Below are 22,155 nucleotides of genomic sequence, written 5' to 3' on the forward strand. Positions count from 1 at the left end.
AGAGGAAGAAGAGTCAGCCAATCGCATGCCATCTTGGTTTGTCTTCAGTGCCGCATTGGACACTCATTTCATTGATACATAGACCGCATGGATAGCCTGATACTGTACACAAGCTATTGTTACTGCTTATTCAAATAACTTCTGAATTTGGTCTTTCCTTAGTAAGTGCAGAACATACGGATCATATTTGAGTTTTATTTTACACATATTTTTATTTTACACATATTTCACATCAGAAGATTGATTCAAACGTTATCCATCTATTACCAATATTTAATCATTCTATACAAATTAGAATACTTAATTTTTGCATGGAAAATTTAATAAATATTTATTTTCACTTTATTTTGAGAAGATAGGCACTGACTGCCCTTGTTGATTTATATACAGAACGCACAAAACATTGCAGTTAAATTATTTAGTCATATAATTTGACCAAATGTATATTGCAACATGCCATCTTGTTTGTCAGTAAACACAGATGTCCCCTCCCTCTGCCCTCCCCCCTCTGCCCTCCCCCCTCTCTCTCTCACTCAATCACACCGACACTCACACACAGACACACACGCACACGCACACGCACACGCACACGCACACGCACACACACACACACACACACACACACACACACACACACACACACACACACACACACATGCTTCATCCCTTTTCTCTACAGGGTAAGTTATTTATGTTATTTACATAACACTGAGCCTGCTGTGTTCACCCTCCTGTCCCTCGGACATATACTGGGCTGAGTTCTTTGTGCTGGGCTCTTTGTGCTGTTCTGTCTTCCCCGTGTCCACACTGCTCACGCTGCTTAGTCTCAGCATCTGCCTCAGCTTCTGACGGAAGTCTTTACAAGCAAAGTAGTAGATGAACGGGTCCAGGCAGCTGTTGAAGCAGCTGAAAGAGAGAGACAGCTTGTAGGCCACGTAGAGAGAGTCTCTGTAGTACAGTCTGCGCACCGTGTGAGCCAGCAGGAGGATGTGGTTGGGAGCAAAGCAGAGAGTGAAGACTAAAAGCACAATGACAGCCAGACGTATGGCTTTCTTCTTCTGATTGTTCCTGGAGTCTCTGGCCAGCTTGCGGATGATGCTAACATAGCAGAACACAGTCGCACAGAACGGGACGAGGAAGAGGATAACAACTGTGCCAAAGAGGAAGCCCGCCCAGGCCGCAATGGATGGAAGCATGTCCTTCTTCAGAACATCAAAGCAGGTGGTGATTTGCAGTTCTGGAATGTGGAACGTCAGGTCGGTCTTCATAAGCGGAGACAGAACTCCTAGGACGAGCATCCACATGACTAAGCAGCATACCACAGCGAAATACTTATTCCCCCGGGTCTCACGGAACCACATGGGTTTGGTGATGCCCAAGTAGCGATCCACACTGATGGCCGTCATGGTCAGGATGGAGCAGTACATGTTAGTGAAGAACATCAGGGTAACAAACCTGTGGAACAGAGTTACAAATGCATCCTTTGTAAATAGTGACTTTTACTGAAATTCAGCCAGTAGATATACTGTATACCAGGGGAGGTTGGTGGAGGTAGAAATTGGTATCAAACACGTGTTTGATAACATTTCTCATTCCGTCTCATGAATTACAATGAGCCTGTCCTCCGATTTCTACTTCCACCCGCCTCCACTGCTGTATACTGTTATAAGGCAGGGTTTTTCAACCCTTGCTCCTGAGACCCACAGAGTGTGCAGAGTTTTTTTTCCCAGCACAGAGCTAACACAAATGATTCATACTAAACAATGGCTTGGTAAGTAATTGTTTAGTTAAATGAGATAGTGTAGTACTGGACTTTGATAAAAAACCTGCACACCCTGTTGTTCTCCAGGTCCGTGACTAAAGAACACTGCCCTCTAACTTTGAAATAACAATGTGTACTGCCATTTTGCCAGGACTCCCATGTAGAATAGGATATTTATTTTAATGGGGCTGACCTAGGTCAGTGAATGATGAATGGAATAGAAAATACCTGCACATCCCGGGTCCCAGAGTCCAGTCATATCCTTGGATCTGGTAGGTGATCTGGAAGGGCAGGGCAGTCCCCAGTGCCAGGTCAGTCAGGGTCAGGTTGATCATGAAGATGATGGAGGGAGTCTTGGGAGAGGTTCGGAAGAGGAGGAGCCACATGGAGAGGCCGTTACCTGTCAGGTTGATGACCGTGACGATGATGTAAACAGTGGAGATGGCGGTGCTGGCGAAGGTTTGCTGAAACAGGGACATGGTGGCGTTGTCCAGTTTGGTGGTGGTGTTGGAACTCAAAGGCATGATTATGGCTTCTCAACACACTACCTGGAATCAAACAGATACAGTACAGAGAGATTTAACTACAAATGGTTTATGTTTGTGTCACTGCTTTCTTGAAATGTATCTGTGCACCCCTTCATGTTTCAACATTCCATATATTTTCTATACATGGGAGCATAGATAGCAAGCCAATCATCTCACAGATCTCAACAGTGTGGGGACAGATAGATATCTGGCTGAGTTGTTGTCTCCTTGTGATGGTGTGATAGCTCTGACTCTCTACAGTCTGTCTTCCTGGGCGTCTACTTTATTGCCAATTCTCTGTTGTGACCACAATACAGGAGGAGTTCACACAGGAAAGATTTCTACACTTTCACTTTTATTGAAAACAACTGTCACAAAACGGTATGAGGGGCTCAACTAGGGTGGAGGCAACAACTGTTATGTAAGGGTGGAGGAAACATCTGTGTCAACTGTAGCACTATATAGATTTTTACCAGATAAGACCCTTGTGCTTAGAAGCCTTATTTGCAACGGTGACCTGGATGGTGGTCTACTATTGCACAAAACAAACTTTTTTTCTGCATAATATTACATTTACAGTAACAATTTGTCAATTGTTTTGGTGTCATTTGATAGGTTTTTGACACAGGAGTGAACTTCCTCATGTGACTTTCAATAGTCTCTAAATTACTTGTATTCTGTGTCACAGTATTATAGTAGACACTTCACACCTCCCACAGCTTTCCCCTGATAAAGCTGTGCATACATTTTTCAGTAGATCGTCAGTAGATGGTCGCAACACGAATCAAACCGACTCAGCATTGTTAGCATCATGCTCTACCAACTGAGCCCCATGTGCCATTCTATTAACAGAAATCTCATATGACTTTGAACAAGCTTTGGCAAAAGTAAAAAACAAAGGTATGTATTTCAGTATATACCTCGCACAAACCTTCAATGTTACAGCATGATACTAAATAGAACTCCTATTACTTTAGACAACGCATAATGCAACAATGAACAATTACACATATGATACTCAGATTTTAGAATACTGATATTCAATTCAAGAATCTGTACTATACATACAACCATTTTCCTTATGATTTAGAAAGTAAAATCTCATTTGAGAACTCACCTCTAAGAAGACACAGGCTTGAATGAGGGGTGGTTGAGGATGGATTTGGTTTTGTCGTGGTTGAGGAAAGCGGAAGTGCATAATTCCACAATGCCACTCTTTCCGAGAGGCACAGGTTTTTCTTTATTTCCCTTTATTTTACCAGGTTAGTTCATTTGGGACACATTCTTATTCTCACAACTTGTTTGTGGTTTGGGCATAGTTTTGGGCAGTATAATTTCATAATTTCATAATCCCTTTACCTCAGCCCAACCATGCTGCTTTCACACACATGCTTTCCAGCAACACACCCCACAACCCCATGCCAGTATCTGCAATGTAAACTCTATCTGCAAAACCCCAGCTGCCAGCTTGATGAAACTAGACAAGAGATATGACGTGTCACTATTGAAATTAACAACAGGTCTACAGAAAAGTGCTGACCTAGCTTTATCTTGCATAGAACCATAGCTGTATGTAATCACTGCAGTTAGAGTATGAATATAATTGATGCCCATAGCATGGTAGCAGAAGCACAGCACAAGGTGGAGAACAAAGCAACAGAGAGACAACAGATAACACATATCGCCAACAAAGATGTTCTGGGTGACAGGGTAAAACTGTGGCTTTCCTGTTGACCCATAAAATCAGTAGGTGAGAGTGTCATGTACTGTCTCCTCATTAGAGAAAAAGAGAGGGAGAGAGAAAGAGGCAATGTGGGTGTGTGCGTGTGTGAGGAACCTAGTGGTGATGCACACGTCTACAACATTGAGCACACAAGAGAAGTGTGATATTGTTTTGATATGTTTTGAGTGAAGTGAGAATAACATGTTTTTTTCATTGTTGTTCATGTGATTCACGAGATTCTTATTCTTATGATGTTCACTTCCTGTTGGTAGTCAGCATAGAGTTCTGCTTTTATAGTGCACTGAGGGGTTACTGTTACAAAACATGTGTCGTGATTTAAGCAAGGGGAGATTTAATCTGTCCAATTGTGCATTGCAATGTTGCTGTGTTGCCACATGTTTAGGGTCTTTGTATTTCATACTTGACTCTCTTTAAACAACCTGAAATATATAACTAGGTAAGTATATAAATATATAACTAGGTAAGTTTCTCTTCCATATTAATAAAATCAGATCTCTCTCTCTCTCTCTCTCTCTCTCTCTCTCACACACACACACACACACACACACAGACACACACACAGATATCTGTCTCACACCTAACAGCCATGTACCTCTCACCCACTGGATGTGCCCCAGATAACTGCCTCACCCTGTCTACCAGACATCCACATGGCACACAGGCAGAGTCGTGGGAGACCTGCTTTTACACAATTAACCCAGATAATGATTACATACTGTAAATGTGCAACTGGTAGGACTTAACCCTTCTCTCGGGCTAACCATGGACCAATAGTATTAGTTCAGAAACACATAAACAGGTGTGCACATAATCACTGTCCACTAGAGCGGGATATTAAGACAACCAGTGAATGTGGGCCACAAATAGGTTTTTAGATACACCATGAACACACAATACCGCATTTGAGTTGATTTATTTATATATCTCTTGAATAGTTTTATGTTCAAATCTCATGATGAAAACAAAAACAGAACGAAGGTATGACACAGATAAGAAGGAAGTGACTGAACGTGTCCTGTGCAAAAAATATCTAAGGCATGTTATATAGACATTACTATCTTATTACATAGTATGTACTATTTTATTACATACTGTAGTTCAGACATCGACTGAATTGAACAGTTTACATTTTAGTAGAAAACCGTGCAAACAGTGTAGAAAATTAAAAGACTTTCAACAGCGTCAAACTCTGCCCTCATGCTTGGTTTCCTTTGATCATGATGAATACCAAAGTTATGTTTTACTTGGCTTGTGGGTGACACACTGGTTTATAATAAAGTAACTGCTCACATCATATCTCACAACACAAATAGCCCTAGCTGCTATGTCTACACTATGACAATTAGGAACAAGACTACAGTGAACATGTTGTCCCCCACAAATGATGTAGCGCCCCTCGTTGTGCGAATTGGTGACAATTCTTCAAACATATGTTTTGTGGATTAATGAGAGAGAGAATAATATTTGTATCCTTTGTTGGAAATAAAAATGTGATAGCTGTCTATGGACGGTACGTCAGATAATGGACTGTTTGATAGGACGATGAATTGATAAGTGAGATATCGCGTGTGACGTACGAACACACAAACGGACGGAGACAGATCCACAGCCCCCTTCCCGTTTTCATTGTGGGGGACAGTAAGGTGATTGTCAATATTGACAATAGAGAACATTCGTACACACACACACACACACACACACACACACACACACACACACACACACACAGGTAGCACAGACGCACATACACACAGGAATTCCTTTGAATATTTGAAATATCTTAAATAAAATGTTCACTACATTATATATTTTCTTTGTGATAAAATCTATAGACTTTCTTTAAAAACATCCCAGTCCAATGGAATTACTAAAAAGGCTTAGAAATATGATGTTGGTGAGATATTCCTTCACAGGCAAGGTAGACAGACAGTGTTCAAATGTGCTGCCTCAATGGGAACATCACATGTGACATATACACAATATAGCGCTAACTGTTATCAGGCAGTGACTTCTGAAGTAACAATCTCTCTGTAGCATCACTAATGGAGTATCCTGTCATGAAACTGTAATTGGATAAAAGAAATGGATGCAGTTCGTTATTGTGCTATCATATTCTGGGGTGACACAACAAGATTACACAAAAAACCTTCTTTACCGTCCAGCTAACATTGTTTCCAGAACGTTTCTGGTTTGTTAAGGGATTGTGTATATCTAACCTAGAGTTGTCCAGTATTTCTGAGAATGTTCTTCAAATAACATTTCAGGACTGGTATGTCATAACTTCACAACTCCAAGGGTACAGTATGTTCCTGGAATGATGAGGTATGACATGATGAGATATTTTTTTTTTTACTTTGAAGCTGGAAGAACATCATGCTTGACTAAGAACATTCAAAGAACATCCTTGTGTGAAATTATCATAAAACCAAATGGGAATTCAATGAAGACTTTCCTTTCTGGAAACTTTTCTTGTTAGGTGGAGTTACTCTCCTCCCAGTGTTCCGTGGGTGGGCCAGTCTTACAACCAACACACTGCTCAGGTCCCACTATCTGGCCATGCTAGAGAGGACGGAAGTATGGCACTGTCTACCACGACCACCACCCCTAACCTAAATCCTTTCCCTGACCTAAACCTGAACCTCACTGCTAACCCTGCTGTAGGTCAAGGGAAGCTTAACACTTGTGTCCTCTCTAACATGGACATCTAGCGATTGCTGACTACTCATCCCCGCTCTTCTCTGAGCCAGTTCCCAAAGCAATGACTTCAAAGCAGTGTTCTGCCCCGTGTTCCGGTGAGTGGCCGGCGGGAAGGCAGTCGTAACCTTTGCCCCCAGACCCCATGCGTTTGCGGTTGCGAGCACCGGGCTGGTAGAGCTGCATAGCTGGGCGATCCTGTATAGAGACAAGATGGCAGAAACATGGGAGGGAAGAGCAAGACACTCAACCACAAAAACAACAACAACAACAACAACAACAACAACAACAGGCTCACTAGAATACAAGGTGGATGCTAAACTACAATGCTAACCAAACTTAGAGGGATACTTCTTAGCTGACAAGGGAAAAGAAAAGGCAACTATTCATTTATCAGTTAATGGCTAGACATACAGAAGACTGCGTCAGCGTTTCATGCCTTTACAAGATCTATTTTTGAGAATGATTGGGACTGTTGTCTACACCTCAGCCTAGCGTGGCCTTGCCTAATATGGAGCTTTCAAGAGTCCTAGGATGTGGTGCCCAACATTCTAACCACTCCCATAAGGCTAACTGTACTGGCAGCTCCACCCTCCCCCATGTAGAAAGGCTAGCTGTAGACACCCCCCTGCCCCATGTAGAAAGTTTAGCTGTAGTCCCCCCCGCCCCATGTAGAAAGACTAGCTGTAGTCCCCCCCGCCCCATGTAGAAAGACTAGCTGTAGACACCCCCCCGCCCCATGTAGAAAGACTAGCTGTAGACCCCCCCGCCCCATGTAGAAAGTTTAGCTGTAGTCCCCCCCGCCCCATGTAGAAAGGCTAGTTGTAGACACCCCCCTGCCCCATGTAGAAAGTTTAGCTGTAGTAGTCCCCCGCCCCATGTAGAAAGACTAGCTGTAGACACCCCCCTGCCCCATGTAGAAAGACTAGTTGTAGACCCCCCCCGCCCCATGTAGAAAGTTTAGCTGTAGTAGTCCCCCGCCCCATGTAGAAAGGCTAGTTGTAGACACCCCCCCGCCCCATGTAGAAAGGCTAGCTGTACCTTGGCTGTAGTCCCCCCCTGGTGTGGCCCCTCTGACTGGGAGGTCCCTCTGTCCTGATGCACTAACACAGACTGAGAGACATGGCCTGGGTCAATGGGTCAGTTCAGCAGTTACAGTATGTCTAGATATCTGAAGTACTGCCTGCATGTATGTATATGCAGGTACAGTATGTCCTTGTGTGTTTATGTACAGTATGTATAGTAGCATTTATGAACTGTAATGCTCACTGATCCTAACCCAATATGTGGTGATTGCGTAATTATCTTGTGCTACTTGCTAAGGCAAATGTACATGTTGGTGATCAGTTATAATGAAGATGTATTCCACTGTCTGCACACACGCTAAAAAACAGGGATAAAAGCTGCTCATTCTGCTGGAAATGTGGTGGGGATGTACAATATGGTTAACCAGTAGATCATGAAAAAACATAAACATAAACTTCAATAACCTACCCCCACCCCCCCCCCCCCCCCCCCTCTCGCTCACCTTCTCGCTCACCTTGTTCCGGATGCGTTCCTTCCTGCTACCCAGGTCCTCCCTATCCTCTTTGCCCAGCTTATCCCCCGTGTCAGTAGGGCAGTAGGAGTAGCTGTGATGGTGGGCCTCTTTCTTAGCTCTGTCCTGGCAGTAGCCTTTGCCCCATTTGGTCTCCTCTTTACGCCGCATGAACTTATCAAACTCGTAATGGTGGCGCTGGCGTTTCCTCTCCTCGTCCCTCCCCCGGTGGTCCTTGTCTCTCTGTCTGCGGCCGTGCTCCCTCTGCTCCTTGTCACTCTCTGGCTGACCTCTAGTGGTGGGAGTGGGAGATTCCATCATCATGACTTTTTCAGATTGAGAAATGGATTATATAAATGCAACACATACAGTTGAAATACAATGTCAAATAGTAGAAGATAGATATATTTTCTACTTGAATGCAGGGGATATGTTGCCTGACAACATGAATACATGTTCCATAGTTGTTGTGGCAGGGCCTGGTGGCTACAGACACACACTGTTCACTGTCCATGCATTCAAGTTATTTACTTGTCCTTGGGTTCCTTTGACTTCATGTGCCCACTGAGTTTATCCCATTTGCCCCTCTCTGTCTCCCCGCTGTCCCCTTTGTCCTTCAGCCTGTCTGAGTCCACGTCATCGTCCCTGTCACTCTTCTTCAGCAGCTGACGCAAGCCCCAAAAACACAGTTACTGATGCACAGCCTCACTGACATTCAGAAAAAAATACGATCATTTTCGTTTGTACTACGTTATATTATTACATGAAAACACAAAGTATTGACTGCAGAATAAATGTATTTAGCTTGAGCTTCTATTGCATGACACGGTTTAGATCACACTGTTAATTATTAACTGTATTGCATCAACGGACGGGTAACCACCTTGATCTTGATGTCTTTTTCGGACAGTTTCTTCTGCTTTTCAGCCTCCTTCCGTTTGCGCCTATCCTCCTCCCGTCTCTTCCTCTTTTCCTCCTCCCTCTGCCGTTTCTTCTCCAGCTCCCTGCGTCTCCTCTCCTCCCTCTTCTCCTCTCTTATTCTCTGCAGGAAAGTGTTGAAACATCACAAGTCATTTCAGATGGGGACATTTGACCATTTCTAAAGGCAACTAGGAGTGTGCAACAGGTGGTGCGGCAGCAGAACAGCATTGCTTCACGAGCTCACATGAGTCTTGATATGGTGTCCTCTGGATTGCCAACACACCAAAGTCAAAGTCAAAGTGGCTTTAATGTCAATTCTTCACATGTCAAGACATACAAAGGAATCGAGAGGACGTTTCTCACTCTCCCACGGTGAGACAGATAAAGTGCACAGGCACAACAGATAAGACAAGACATACTAAAAGTAAAACATTCAATTGCACAACAGATAAGACATTTACTAATGCTAGGATGATAGACAATAAAAATAATTTAAACAGTGCAAAAAGAACAGTCAGTAAAGACAGTAAATAGCAGCCAAATACTGGTAGTAATAATAGTGCAATAGATCAGTAGATTGTCCAGAGTCCGTAGTGTTTTTAGGGGGGGGGGGGGGGGGCTGAAGGGTTGGGGGGGGGACAGTACTAACAGTACTACCCATGTTCTTACCTGCTTTTCCAGTTTCTTATTCTTGATGTATTCCAGAAGTGGTGTTGTTCTTTTGGCTGAAGCAATGCAGACAGTCACATAATGCAGTCAGTCAACAAATAACAATAGCGATATATATGTTTGAAAAATAGTCAAGCACTACAAAAATAAAATGCATTATAATGATAATTGATCATCACTGACAAGTAATGAATAGCAGAGCTGTGACTATGGGACTATACCCAGTACCTATCAGCTCTCTGGTCTTGGCCTCTATCTCTCCCAGCAGAGTTTCAGGATTAGCCATGGACTTCTCCTCATCACAGGAGTAGTTCTCCAGGAACCGCCTGTACTCTGGGTCTGAGGAGGGCCAGGGAGAGGATCAGAACAATGATCATATTTACATTTACATTTACAATTTACATTTTACAATTTACAATTACAATTTACATTTACAATTTCATTGAGCAGACTACCCAGAGACTGTAGGTCAGGAGATACAATGAGAGGATGAATGACCATTATGGTAGCCAGAGTGACCAGTTCATTACCTTCTTCAATGCTTCCAGCTTTGGCATCTTTCTTTTTCAGCTTCTTTTTAGAGACTTTCTGAAAGGGGGCAAACTCTACCACAGCTGGGTACTCTTGGCCTGAACAAATATTGACAGAGAGAGAGAAATTATTGACAACACCTGACAGACTGATCAAACAGTTGCTATGGTACCTGGGGTGCTACCAGGTGAATCCTCTGTGGACTTCATAAACAAATAATGACATGATCTTTGTTGTGTGGCATATCTATGTTTATATCTGGGGCAATACTGTTGCTATCAGCTGGATACTTTATCACATTATAATGTAGGATGTTTGGAACAAAGACAGAGTGATCTATATGAAAACATTACCTTTGTTATCAATGAATACATAACCATCAAAACGGTCCCTGAAGAGCAGGATATCCTCTGGGTTTTTGAAGTTAATGTAAGCTCTGGAGAACAGGTGTGGATACAGACTGCAGAGAGAGATCAGATTATTTCATAAACTATTAACTCAGTCATATAGTGAATCCACATGCTAAAGTTTCTCATGCAAACTAGATGTGGCCAGCCCTCAAAGCAGAAGTGGTTCGAAATGTTGGACTTTCACATTCCTCTTCCCTACTCAGATTAAGAGAGCGATATTTCGAATTGTGAAATCAAAACCTCTGGTTTGGTGTCCTTTTAAAGCACGACTCCTCTGCATTATTTTACACTCACCTTTGATCAGCTGCGAAGAACTCAAAATAGTCGTAGGAGGGAAGAGGACTGAGTTGCTCCTCCAGCTGGTCCTTTGACAGGTTGGGTGGAAGTCGTCGTATGACCACCTGTAACCCAGGAGGGAGAGACACCAGGACGTCAACACATACCATGCATTCCACTAGCCAATCATTTGATAAGACAGAAAAAAAGATGTTCAAGGTCAAACGCGGGAACGTTTGCAGGGAACGATATTTCCCCTTGCAGGCGGTCTTGGTTATTTGAATGATTATGTAACGACGTGTTGCTTGCTCCTCTGTGCGCATACCAGCTCTTTGCTCTACTTCCATTTGACTGACAGGTAAACAGGCAAAAATTGCCCAAAATACTCAATACAATTGTATTTAATTGATCAGGGCGATTTTGGGCATAGGCTATTGCTTCGACCCACTTGACAAAACATAGTATAGCGATATCATTATCTACCACTGCACATGAGAGCATTCGTTCTAATTTCCTTATAAACGCAGCCCCATTTCTGAAAAAAAATATATGCATAATGTGTAGTAGGCAATATGCACTGGTCATTCTGTTGTTGGCATCAAATGCGTGCAGACAGTGCAAGGCTAGGCATCCTAATCCCGCTGTCGCTGTCTGTGGTGCTGATCTGAACCTCCTCCATGTCTGCGGCCGACACAGCAATAACAACCGCGCCATCACAGCTCTTTCTGCCTACCTTCGTGAACACCTCTTTCTTCTCCTCCTTTTGCTTAGAATTGCCGGAGACACCGTCCTGCTCCCTCGGAATGTCTCTGAATTGTATCTCGACGACACTTTTCTCCCTACCTCCAGTCATTTGGTCCTTTTCAGACCTCATTTCTCTCCATCTCTATCTCCTCTCTGGAAGTCAAGGTCCGCTCGCGAGAGTTGGAAGCGAAAATACCGCGAGTGTTATTAGGGCATGTCCAGCAGAAGCGCTTGACAGGTAGATGCGGTCTCGAGAAAAAAGCCCCCCCATGTGCCTCTATGTCCCTTATAATGTGATTGTTATATTTGTGAAAAGAAACACATCTCACACGCTTGTTAGTCATTTTATTCACTAAATTAGATTGTAGGCCTATAATGAAATTGTTTACTGGTGCAACCAAAGTGTCTTCGGAATTAAGTTAGATGGGCTATATATTAAATGTGATAGAAAAAACATTGTATTGCGGTATACAGGCAAACAATCATAACAAATGCACATTAAGTAAGTAACTAATTTTCCATTTTAATTGCTGCAACAAAGGAATTCAATTCACATGACATAACCTAATTATGAAAGGTGTGAGGTAAATTGACAGATGGTCTGAAATTCTTGGAGAAAAACAGTAAAATGAAATCCATTAAGAGAATCACGATTTCTCCAAATTCGACGTTCCAGAGAAACTTATCATGCTCATGCCAAGTCTGATGAGTGCGGCTTCCGTCATCTTTTGTCCCAGGTTGGATTCTCACTGCCGTCAGAGTCGCTGTCGTTCTCGTTGTCCTTTCCGCTGGGCTTGACACTAGCCCGGGGCAGACAGAGAGGGCTGGCCGTGGTGGCGGTGGTGAAGGTACTCCAGGCGTCGGGACTGGAAGGCTGGCTCAGTGACCGCCCGTGGCAGTCACGAAATGGAACTGCAGGGATGAGGGTGAAGTATTAATAACAATAAAGCATTTGAGCACATCTGTCCAGAAAACTTTCATCAGTAAAATTCTACTTAATCAGGCTAGGCTACCACACCCATCCATTTCACATGTCTTAACAAGACCACAATAATACACAAAAAAACACTTTTTTCATAATTTACTGATAATCCTACACTTGTTTCCCCATACAATGGAAGCACTTTGAGTGTAAAGATGTGCTATACATTATCATCATTAACATCCATACACTGTACATCCCATAACTGTATATACAGCAAGTCAGTTTCAGAGTTCTGTGTGACTCACCACTGAGGAAGGTCTGCTTGCCGCTGCTAGTCTCCACACACAGCCGTGGTGAGAGTGTCTCTGGGGTGGACACAGAACTCTTCAGGCTAGGCACGAAGGTGGAACAGGTGTCCAGGTCCTGACACACCCTATCCTGGGTGTAGGTCACAGCTGACTTAGACGGAGTGCAGCCCATCTCCCCTGTTGCTGCACCTCTCCATGAGGAACTGAGAACATTGAGGTGGGAGAGAGAGCGGAGCAGGTGATAGTAGAGAGATTAAACACCAAGTGGAAGGGAGTAGAGAAACAGAGTGTGTGTGTGTGTGTGTGCGTGAGAGAGAGAGAACTGATGGTTGTCAGGGGTGCAGCAGAGTAACGTGGTTGGCTGGTTGAGAGTGAAGGATATCCAGTCTCTCTGTGGTTGTTAGGGAGAGGACAGAGAAGGCACTCAGGGAGAAACCATCTCTTACCCCTCCCCTTCAGCATCTGACCTTTGAAGGGAGAGGGGGTTAAGGTGTGTGTGTGTGTGTGTGTGTGAGTGTGTCGTGTGTTAGCTCTCCAAAAAGGTGGCGTCACACACAGACCATTTAGGGGGGGGCTTGCTCTCTTGTCAAGAGACTGTCATTATGTACTGAATCCTAGCAGCTCTGGAGAGGCTGTAAAACAAACACACACTCACACACATACTCTACAGCAGCACTTCAACAGACAGAGAGCCTGGACTCAGAGGAGGAAGTGGGGGGTAATCCCAAATAAGGGCATGGTGCAACACTGTACTGTAAGAGGAGGCTGGGCAACGGCTTCAACTTAATGAGAATTTAATGTTCACCTGTTGTTGATCTGAGATAAGGGTACACTATGGAACAGCACACATTCATTGGAAGAGTGCATTGATTTTGTTTTTTCACTCGGCTATAAATGTTTTTCCTAGCTCATGTGTGCATAATTTCCTCATGCAGCTTCGGGTCAAGGAGGGGTTGTAGAGCTGTGCATATGCTTAATGTGTTCGGGTTTTTTACAGTGACATTGATTGTGATGTCAGCATACACAGCCTGATAATGCTGATTGACAATAGACAGTGTATTGTTATAAACAAAAAAATGGTTAATCAGGTCACACATTGAGACAACAACACTGGGCTGGGTTCAGAACATTTTGTGACAAATGTTTTTTTTCTTTTTTCTTACATTATCATTCAAATATAATGTCATGTTCGGTTTCTGAATCAATAGACGGAATGATAAATAAAAGGCCAATTAAAAAAAAAAAACACAGGACTCCCACTCAATCTCTTTCATTTAAGTTATGTCCCAAAATATTATGAAAGAGAAAACTGAATATTAAAAGACAAATGATAGATGAGTAAAAGATAAAACCAGTACTTCTTTTCACCAAAACTCTCCTGCATTCAGCCAGTTTTGTTTATTAAAAGTACAAATCCACAGGTAAGCAACACACAAGTTCCTGCCAGGGGCAGAGGTAGGGGTACGTTCAGTCAATGAGTTGGTCAGTTCAGAGGTGTTGCTGCATTCTTCCTGTTCAGTCAAGCATTGGAGGATCTCCTCTTGTCCCATTGTCTGCAGATGACCCACCACCCCGGTTCCAATCCCAAACCAATCCCGAACCCTCTATCCTCAGGCCCTCGTAGATCAACAGATTGGAAAAGTATAAGCAATATGCTATCTATTCAAATTCTCTTTTTAATGATAAAGGTGCTGTGTAAGGCATAGTCTCCTTTTTCAATAGAACTTGAGTTCATGTTCATCAAACACAAACAGCTCCACAACACTATCAAACTATGCCAAATGTCCATCCCACTGGACACACCAATTCAGTCCTTTCAGATCTTCAAGGGCAAGTCAACAAAGAATTTCATGAGGATTCCTCCCTGCCAAAGGTTTGGTTTGGGACTAGTTCCTAAGGCATGGGCCTGTGTTACAATCGCTCACGACGATGACGACATCATCAGCGGTGACATCACATGCTGGTGTCGGACATGGACGTTTCCAGCATCATGTCGCTCTCGTACATGTCACACTCCAGAGGCAGCGAGCGCCGCAGGGTCGAGTCCAATGCTGCCTTGTCATGATTGGATGGCGGCGTCTCCAGCGACATGAGGCTACTCTCCTCCAATACGGGCGTGGCTCGGGTGTCGCTGGGTTCCGTTGACGTGTTCAACATCTTTATCAACGCCGGCGTGCTCAGGGTCCCGCGCACCTTATCTTTGATGTCTGTGCCTTAGATAAAGACAAATAACACAACATTATTTATCTTATAGGCACTCCCTAGAATATGTGTAATAATAATATTATGAAAATTCCTATTCTTGGATTATCATTTTCATCACCATATCATTATTTATTTTTTTAAGTGTTCGGCAACATATCTAGGCTATAAGACACAAGTGAGGGGTATTAAAGTGTGATGCGTTTGTTTTACCTATATAGGCATCAGTATCTCCAATGTACATCTCAATGCAGTGGCCAAGCATCGTCACAGAAAACGTGTCATCTCTTTTAAGACCAAGTGCCTGTCAGAAAGAGAAGTAAGTGTAGGTATTGGTTATTACAGTCAAGAATAAGATCCCTCATAGAACTTCTCCTTCGAGGTGAACAAACAAGATCTCCAGTCCGGTTCTGACAACATGCCAGGTGTGTGGCAGAGCTCATTCGTCTCGAAGAGGCTTTCATATTCGGATTAAAAAAAACAACTTGTAAATAATATTACTGTGTGAAAGTAGTCTATGGCGCTCTCGAAGTCCCCCATAAGGCTGTGGACGTAGCCGATGGCGGAGTAGGTGGAGGCGTGCTGGGGGATGAGCACCAGGGCCTGGCGGTGGTACTCCAGGGCCTGGTCATACTTCCTACAAGGAGAGCACACACACGCACACGCACACGCACACAAGCGCGCACACGCGCACACGCACACACGCACACACACACACACACACACACACACACACACACACACGTCATTGCCCTCACACCCGCAGCAACACTGAGATTCTGCCTTCATCGTTTGTGTCGCAGGTTTGCTGAGTAGTTTCACTGTGTGAGAGTTCAGAGAGTTTGAGCACTCCAGTAACTTGGCATGGCGCCATTCTATTACTGCAGGAGTCCAGATACATATCTGAGGATTATTATTATTTAATTTGTTCAAAACTGCCATATTGAATCATATATTATATCGCATGCACAAGGCTGATAATAATAATAATGTTATTATTATTATTATTATTCAGTAAATCAGTAATAATGGTGGAGATAAGAAGCCTTCATTAGAAATAACAAATACACAGCTGCGTTAACTGTGTGGATTACACCAAGATGCTGCTTCACATAGAAATGAACCAAACCTTTCAAAACAGCCACTTGTTCTGCGTGTGTTTTGCGAGCCTCTTTTTCTATCTGCTGAGCACCTATGCATAATTCATTAAAGGATCTTTGCATGAATCCTCAATGAGAGCCCTACTTATGCAGAATGAGTGAAGCAGAACAAGCGCTCGTGGCTCTGAAAATAGTCCGGAGAGGAGGAGAAGAAGAGGGGGAGAGGAGAGGAGAGAGAGAGAGAGAGAAAGGAAAGGGCACGGTGTGCTCTAGGCCCTACCTTAACCTCAGGCCTCCCACGTGAAATACCACTCAGGTTAATTTTAGAAGCTTGTCCTTTTAGCACCACTTTTTCTAGTGCCAGAATAAGGACTGTCTGCCGAACCAACTCCGTGTGCGAGATAAAGAATGATAGGACAACGGTGATGTCATTGAGTAAACATGGAGCTGCATGCGCAATCAAGAGTCGTCAGGGAGAACCTGGAGACTTACTTCAGTTTTCGACAAACGTGACCGAGGTTGTTCAACAAAGGCTCCCATTTGTCCACTGTAACCTAGAAGAAGAAAAAAAAAAAAACATCTTTACGGCCATTTTTCATGTCTTGGGAGACTAACTAAATACAGTCAGAATGAGTTAATATCAGCTGGTTTAAGCAGCGACCTCATTCCCGATGGCTTTGATCTTGTCCATTGCGTCCAGGAACAACTTCTCTGCAGTTTTCCAGCTGAAACAGAATTCGGGAATATTTTTACAAACTCAACTGAACCATTGTTAATTCACACTCCTCACATGTTAATCATGTATGTATGTATGTATGTATGTATGTATGTATGTATGTGTGTGCATGCGTTTGTGTATCCAAGCAAGGTTGTTGAGTGCATGTGCATGACTGCATGTGAACAAGTTCCCTTCAGGTAGTTCACTTGACATCACTACGTACTGTATATGGTCAATTGTCTGTTCGTTTTATCCCAGTGTGTGCATGCATTTTGCATGTGTTATCCCTCTGTGTGTGTGTGTGTATGTGTGTGTGTGTGTGTGTGAGCGTGACTCACTCTCCGTTCTGGAAGGCGACCACAGCCACCTCATGCATGACGAAGGGGTCCTCTGGGGCGATGCTGAGGGCTTGACCGAAGAAGCGCTCCGCCAGTTTGGAGTTGTTGGTCAGGCCGTACTCCAGACCTATGTACAGCATGGGCAGGTGGCACCTGGACAGAAGAGGAAGGGTCGGGACAGGGTTGAGGGTGACCTATTAGAAGTTTAGGGTCGGATCTATGTTTCAAGGAACTGTAGTCTTTTTTGAATGAATGCGTGTTCAGTCTCTATGGAGTGGGGTGTCAACAGGACAGTACAGCTGCTGCATCTACCCTTTCATCAGCTGAGCAGCAGTGAAGTAGGCAGCCATCGCCTGGTCGTGTTCACTCTCCACCGCAAACGAGTGGCCGTAGGCGATCCACGCAGGGCCGTAGGTCCGCTCCAGAGTGGTGGCCTTGCTGTAAGAGCCAGAGTCAACAGTTACAGTGTAATCCGAACACCGGAGGGCTGCACTGTGTGTGTGTGTGTGTGTGTGTGTAGGCTTTTGTTCCAGCCCAGCACTGACACACCTGATTCATCGAATGATGGTTGTATGGAAAAGCTGATTCGTTGAGTCAGGGGTTTCAGTGCTCAACTGTGCATGACAGGTGTGTCAATGAGATGACTTGATCCCCCTTTTGGCTATTCTTACCTGAGATATCTCCGTGCATGTTCGTTTTTGTGGCCGACCATTAGATAGTAGCATCCCACAGCAAACCAGGACACCTGGAAAAGGAAGTTTGTCGTTTGGTTAGTGATTTTAAAAAAAAGAACAGTGTTTCAGGGATTTAACAGTGCAGGCTTAAGGAAGAACATAAGTACGGGCTAATGGTCACACTTACTGGGTTGTTGGGATACAAGTCTACAAGCTTGTGTGAGAGGTAAAACAGTTCTGGTATGGGCAAAAAAGAAGAGAGAGAGAGAGAGAGAGTGTCATGGTTCAAGCTTTCTTTCTGCTTTTCAGAAGATGAACAATGTCAATAGTGTGTCATCATCAACATCTCTTACCATTTGCTTTACTGAGCTCTACGAGAGTTCCTATGTGTACGGGTAAACAGTTGGCATGGAATGGGTCCTTCACCATCACCCTGAAAGAAACAAAAAGGCTGTTTAGACAGCAGTCAAGAGGCTGAGAGCTTTGTTGTCACGGTGACCAGCATACTTACATGGACGTGAGTTTGTAGCACATCTTAAAGTCACAGTTGTAATAGTGCCTCTCAGCCAGAGAGACGACGACATCCAAGTTGTCCTGCAGACCATTGACCATCTCTGGCACCACCATGTCACTGGGCTTGTTATACTATGATGGAAAGAGGGAAATGGAGAGACGGTTACAGAGAGAAATAGTGAAGGACGGAGGGAGGGAGGAATAGAGACAGACGGTGAGCGAGGGAGATCAGGAGGAGGGGGGAGAGAGGTTGGAACAAAAGCAGTCCATCATCATCATCATCATCCACATTTCAATAAACACTAATTTAAGACAAATGAACACTCTCGACTTAACTTTGGGAACATCTGAGAGAACTTTCTGTATAGTTGTTGCGATTGTTATTGGCTGTATTTCATCTTCATTGAAAAATCAACAGAGGCAGAGCTAGTATTTTCACAGGGAGTCAAATAAATCAGGCAAATAACCACCTTCATACCTTTTTTAACTTGTTCTCAAACAGGAAGTGAAGCAGCTCCTCTTCCTCTTCAGTGCACTGTTGGCTCAGCGGAAGGGAGTCAAGGAAGTCCTTTTCTACAGAGACATAAACAACACACACCCTCAAATGAGGTCATCCAGAGAAAAGTGTAGATTGTTTTTTAAGAAATAAAATTCTAGAGTTCTAGTGAGTTCTACATCTACAGCTCCACATTGTTGCCATGCCAAGCCAAGCCCCAGTCTCACCTTCCTGAGCAGTCAGCATGTGATGGGACGTCAAAAGGTCGAAAGCTTCAAAGCAGTAAACGTCCAGTTTCAAGGCCTCTTTGTAGCTGGAGGTGGCCAGCGGCCGGTTGTCCATGGCATCATAGATCTTCCCCCGCAGGAGACAGATGGAGCTGTTGATCTGAGAGAAAGAGAGATGAGAGAAAGTCCACAGGAGGTAAGGCAATACCTGGAAAAATCCTTGCAGCAAATTTCAACCACCAAAAAGATGATCCATATAACTCTCATACTGTCTCCATATAAAAGCATACAAAGTAGGATTAGCATACGTCATAGGTGTGTCTTTATTCTAAACCACTGTCAGTGCAAACACATCTTTAACAAAAAGATAATCCAAAGCCTTAAAAGGTCAGGAGCACAGGCACAGCATCATCAGTCTGACATTCAAAAGCCTCCATCTAACAAGCCTCAGTGTGAGGTAAGAGAATGTCAGCAGACTGCTAGGAGGGGGCATGATACTACACTACCAGAAAGCATTATGCAGCGTACAAAAGGACAGCATGAGAACTGCATGATACCGGCAAAGACTTCAAATAATATGGCTGTGAAAAAAATGCAGATCTAGCCTATATTGACAAGAGGAAAAAGATAATGACTAACTTATCATAGCAGGCACAACTATACAGGTGATGCCCAAGGACCTTAGACATCACTACAAGGTGTCACACCTTCCCGCTCATAGTGATATGTAGGCCTACCTGTATACTGTAAGCAAATGCTTATAGTATAGTCATCAGAAGGCCAATAGCCTTTTGGGACTGGAAAAAAATCCAATGTAATGAAACACTGAAAATGAGCATGCCATTGCAGTGCTTCAATGTGACTGAACAGAGCTGAGACTCACAGAGGCAGGGGACATCTCCCAGTCCTTGGCCGACTCTCGCATTCCATTGTCCTCCTTCAGACTCCGATCCAGCAGCTTCTTACTGGCTGGTTCTTCCATGTCCAGAATGTCCAAGGCTTGTTGGAACTCTTTGGCAGCATACTAGAGAAACAGACAACTCATCAATGAACAAGTCCAAGTCCTTCGAAACTAGAGAGTTTCCTCCCAGAAGAGTTTTCATCAGAACAGGGCAGGGAGGCGATGCAAATACTCACATGGCACCTAGCAGCAAGGTATTGACAAGCTCCATACAACTGTGTGAAATGGAAGAGAGAAAGCAACCGTATATCATGACAGGCAAAATAATTGTACACAGAGGATGTGATATGATATTAAATAACAGTCAATACAGAATATTGCCTGAGGCAGAATTCCCAGGCCAGCTCCTTGTCCTACTAATTCCCCATCCCCCCGCAGTTGGACACAGGAGGTCTTACCTTATCTAGTTTACGTGAGCGCAGGGCATGGGAGGCTCTGTGGTACTGGGAAGTAAGGTAAAGGCACTGTGCTAACCAGTAGATGTCCTGGGGGTCTTCTGCAGAGATAGAACAGCATAGTACCCTCCTCAATTACATAGTACTGTATACTGTAGTCTACCCACTAAATGTGTTTTTCGTTCCTGGGCACCCACAGTGTGCAGGCTTCTGTTCCAGTTCTAGCCCATGACTCGCTTAGGCTTTGGAGCAAAAGCCTGCACACCCTGTAGATCAGTGAGACAGATAGGAATTGTAGCATATAGAATGAATGAAACAGAAAGATAACTCACCATGTGATAGGGATGCTATTTTATCTGCCCAAAACAGAGCGCTTTGATATTGTTGCTGCAAACAAAACATAAGAGAAGGGTGTCACCCTAGCCAGAATAAACGAGGCACTCGCATTACAAACCTATTTCACAATACTTGTTTTAGAAAGAAACTGACACATATAGGAAAGTGCCCCCATAGCTACTAGCATGGCTATTGACACAGCCTCACGAGCTAGACAGCAACGTCTCCGGTATGATATATATAGTCAACACAGTAACTAGCTGGTTAAATGACGTTCCAGACCACAAAGAAACTTAGTAAGGACTACAGGTTCATTTGCTAACAGGCTACTAATCTGACAGTGCCTTTGCTAGGCTAGCCAGCTGGTGTGTGTTTCCAATACAAACTAGCTGGCGTTAGCGAGTTAGCTACCCCACAACACAGGAGCAAATCTAAATTCTTACCTGATCAATGTAATGCCGTACACGCAATCGAAGTCTATCGAGATTCATTGTTATTGTCCTGATTGTCCCTTTATAAGTCAAAAGCGTATCATTCTTATGCAGTCAGTGAAATATAAACTGTAGCATCATTTGCTAACAGGCTAGCTACGCAGTCAAATCCGCGGCTTCTCCTGCAGCGGTCGTGTAACACTCAAAACTCCGAGTAAACCCAAGAAAACTAGAACCACACAGTAAGCGTTCCGGGTAACTATATAATGCAAGCTACTGTACATGTCAAAAATAATTCCAATAAGTCCAATAATTCAAAATCAAAGTCAGAGAAACGTTTCATTTTATTAGTTTTTTATATGTTAACTCAATTTAAAACATTGGACATTGAAGATTGGGAGACACTTTACACACTTTTTGGAATAGTTGTGTGATTATGGAAATGTATTCAGTTTATCCTCCAGTACCTATACTTACATATAAAGATGTAAAAGAAAGAAGAACGCTTGCAAATATACCGAGCTATATAACTATTTCATGAATAGCCTATAACAGTAATAACTACCAAATTTGAATAATTTGAATAAACAACAGATTAGTCATTGAACAGTTTGGCCCCCACACTAGTGCACACAAAATATGTCCTATACAAATCTGTGTGTGAACCATATTTCTCTCCGCTGGACATTCATTGTTACAAACTTTTAATTTCTTTA

At 43.5% G+C, this 22,155-nt stretch overlaps 3 protein-coding genes across 3 annotated transcripts; all 3 read right to left on the reverse strand.

The window, feature by feature from the left end:
* Positions 1 to 544: 544 nt before the first annotated feature.
* On the reverse strand, positions 545 to 2,294 carry p2ry8 (P2Y receptor family member 8). The gene is made up of 2 exons (XM_083682505.1): positions 1,991 to 2,294; positions 545 to 1,455 (listed from the first exon to the last, which is right to left on the reverse strand). Exons 1-2 carry the CDS (start codon positions 2,284 to 2,286, stop codon positions 699 to 701), a joined length of 1,053 nt encoding a protein of 350 aa, XP_083538631.1. The 5' UTR covers positions 2,287 to 2,294; the 3' UTR covers positions 545 to 698.
* Positions 2,295 to 6,751: 4,457 nt separating this feature from the next.
* upf3a (UPF3A regulator of nonsense mediated mRNA decay) lies at positions 6,752 to 11,945 on the reverse strand (the record flags this gene model as incomplete). The annotated part of the gene is made up of 11 exons (XM_083682324.1): positions 6,752 to 6,925; positions 7,769 to 7,840; positions 8,268 to 8,556; positions 8,796 to 8,929; positions 9,148 to 9,306; positions 9,855 to 9,910; positions 10,083 to 10,193; positions 10,385 to 10,483; positions 10,739 to 10,845; positions 11,090 to 11,196; positions 11,805 to 11,945. 11 exons carry the CDS (start codon positions 11,943 to 11,945, stop codon positions 6,752 to 6,754), a joined length of 1,449 nt encoding a protein of 482 aa, XP_083538450.1.
* A 1,990-nt stretch (positions 11,946 to 13,935) lies between these two features.
* On the reverse strand, positions 13,936 to 21,619 carry cdc16 (cell division cycle 16 homolog). Its single transcript, XM_083682444.1, has 18 exons — positions 21,452 to 21,619; positions 21,005 to 21,059; positions 20,676 to 20,773; positions 20,454 to 20,492; positions 20,200 to 20,340; positions 19,317 to 19,476; positions 19,072 to 19,166; positions 18,592 to 18,725; positions 18,434 to 18,513; positions 18,268 to 18,317; positions 18,078 to 18,151; positions 17,719 to 17,844; positions 17,407 to 17,559; positions 17,012 to 17,075; positions 16,843 to 16,904; positions 15,752 to 15,887; positions 15,464 to 15,554; positions 13,936 to 15,261 (listed from the first exon to the last, which is right to left on the reverse strand). Exons 1-18 carry the CDS (start codon positions 21,497 to 21,499, stop codon positions 15,002 to 15,004), a joined length of 1,866 nt encoding a protein of 621 aa, XP_083538570.1. The 5' UTR covers positions 21,500 to 21,619; the 3' UTR covers positions 13,936 to 15,001.
* Positions 21,620 to 22,155: the final 536 nt, after the last annotated feature.

The sequence above is a fragment of the Argentina silus genome (assembly GCF_951799395.1).
Source record: "Argentina silus genome assembly, chromosome: 12".
Classification (NCBI taxonomy): Eukaryota; Metazoa; Chordata; class Actinopteri; order Argentiniformes; family Argentinidae; genus Argentina; species Argentina silus.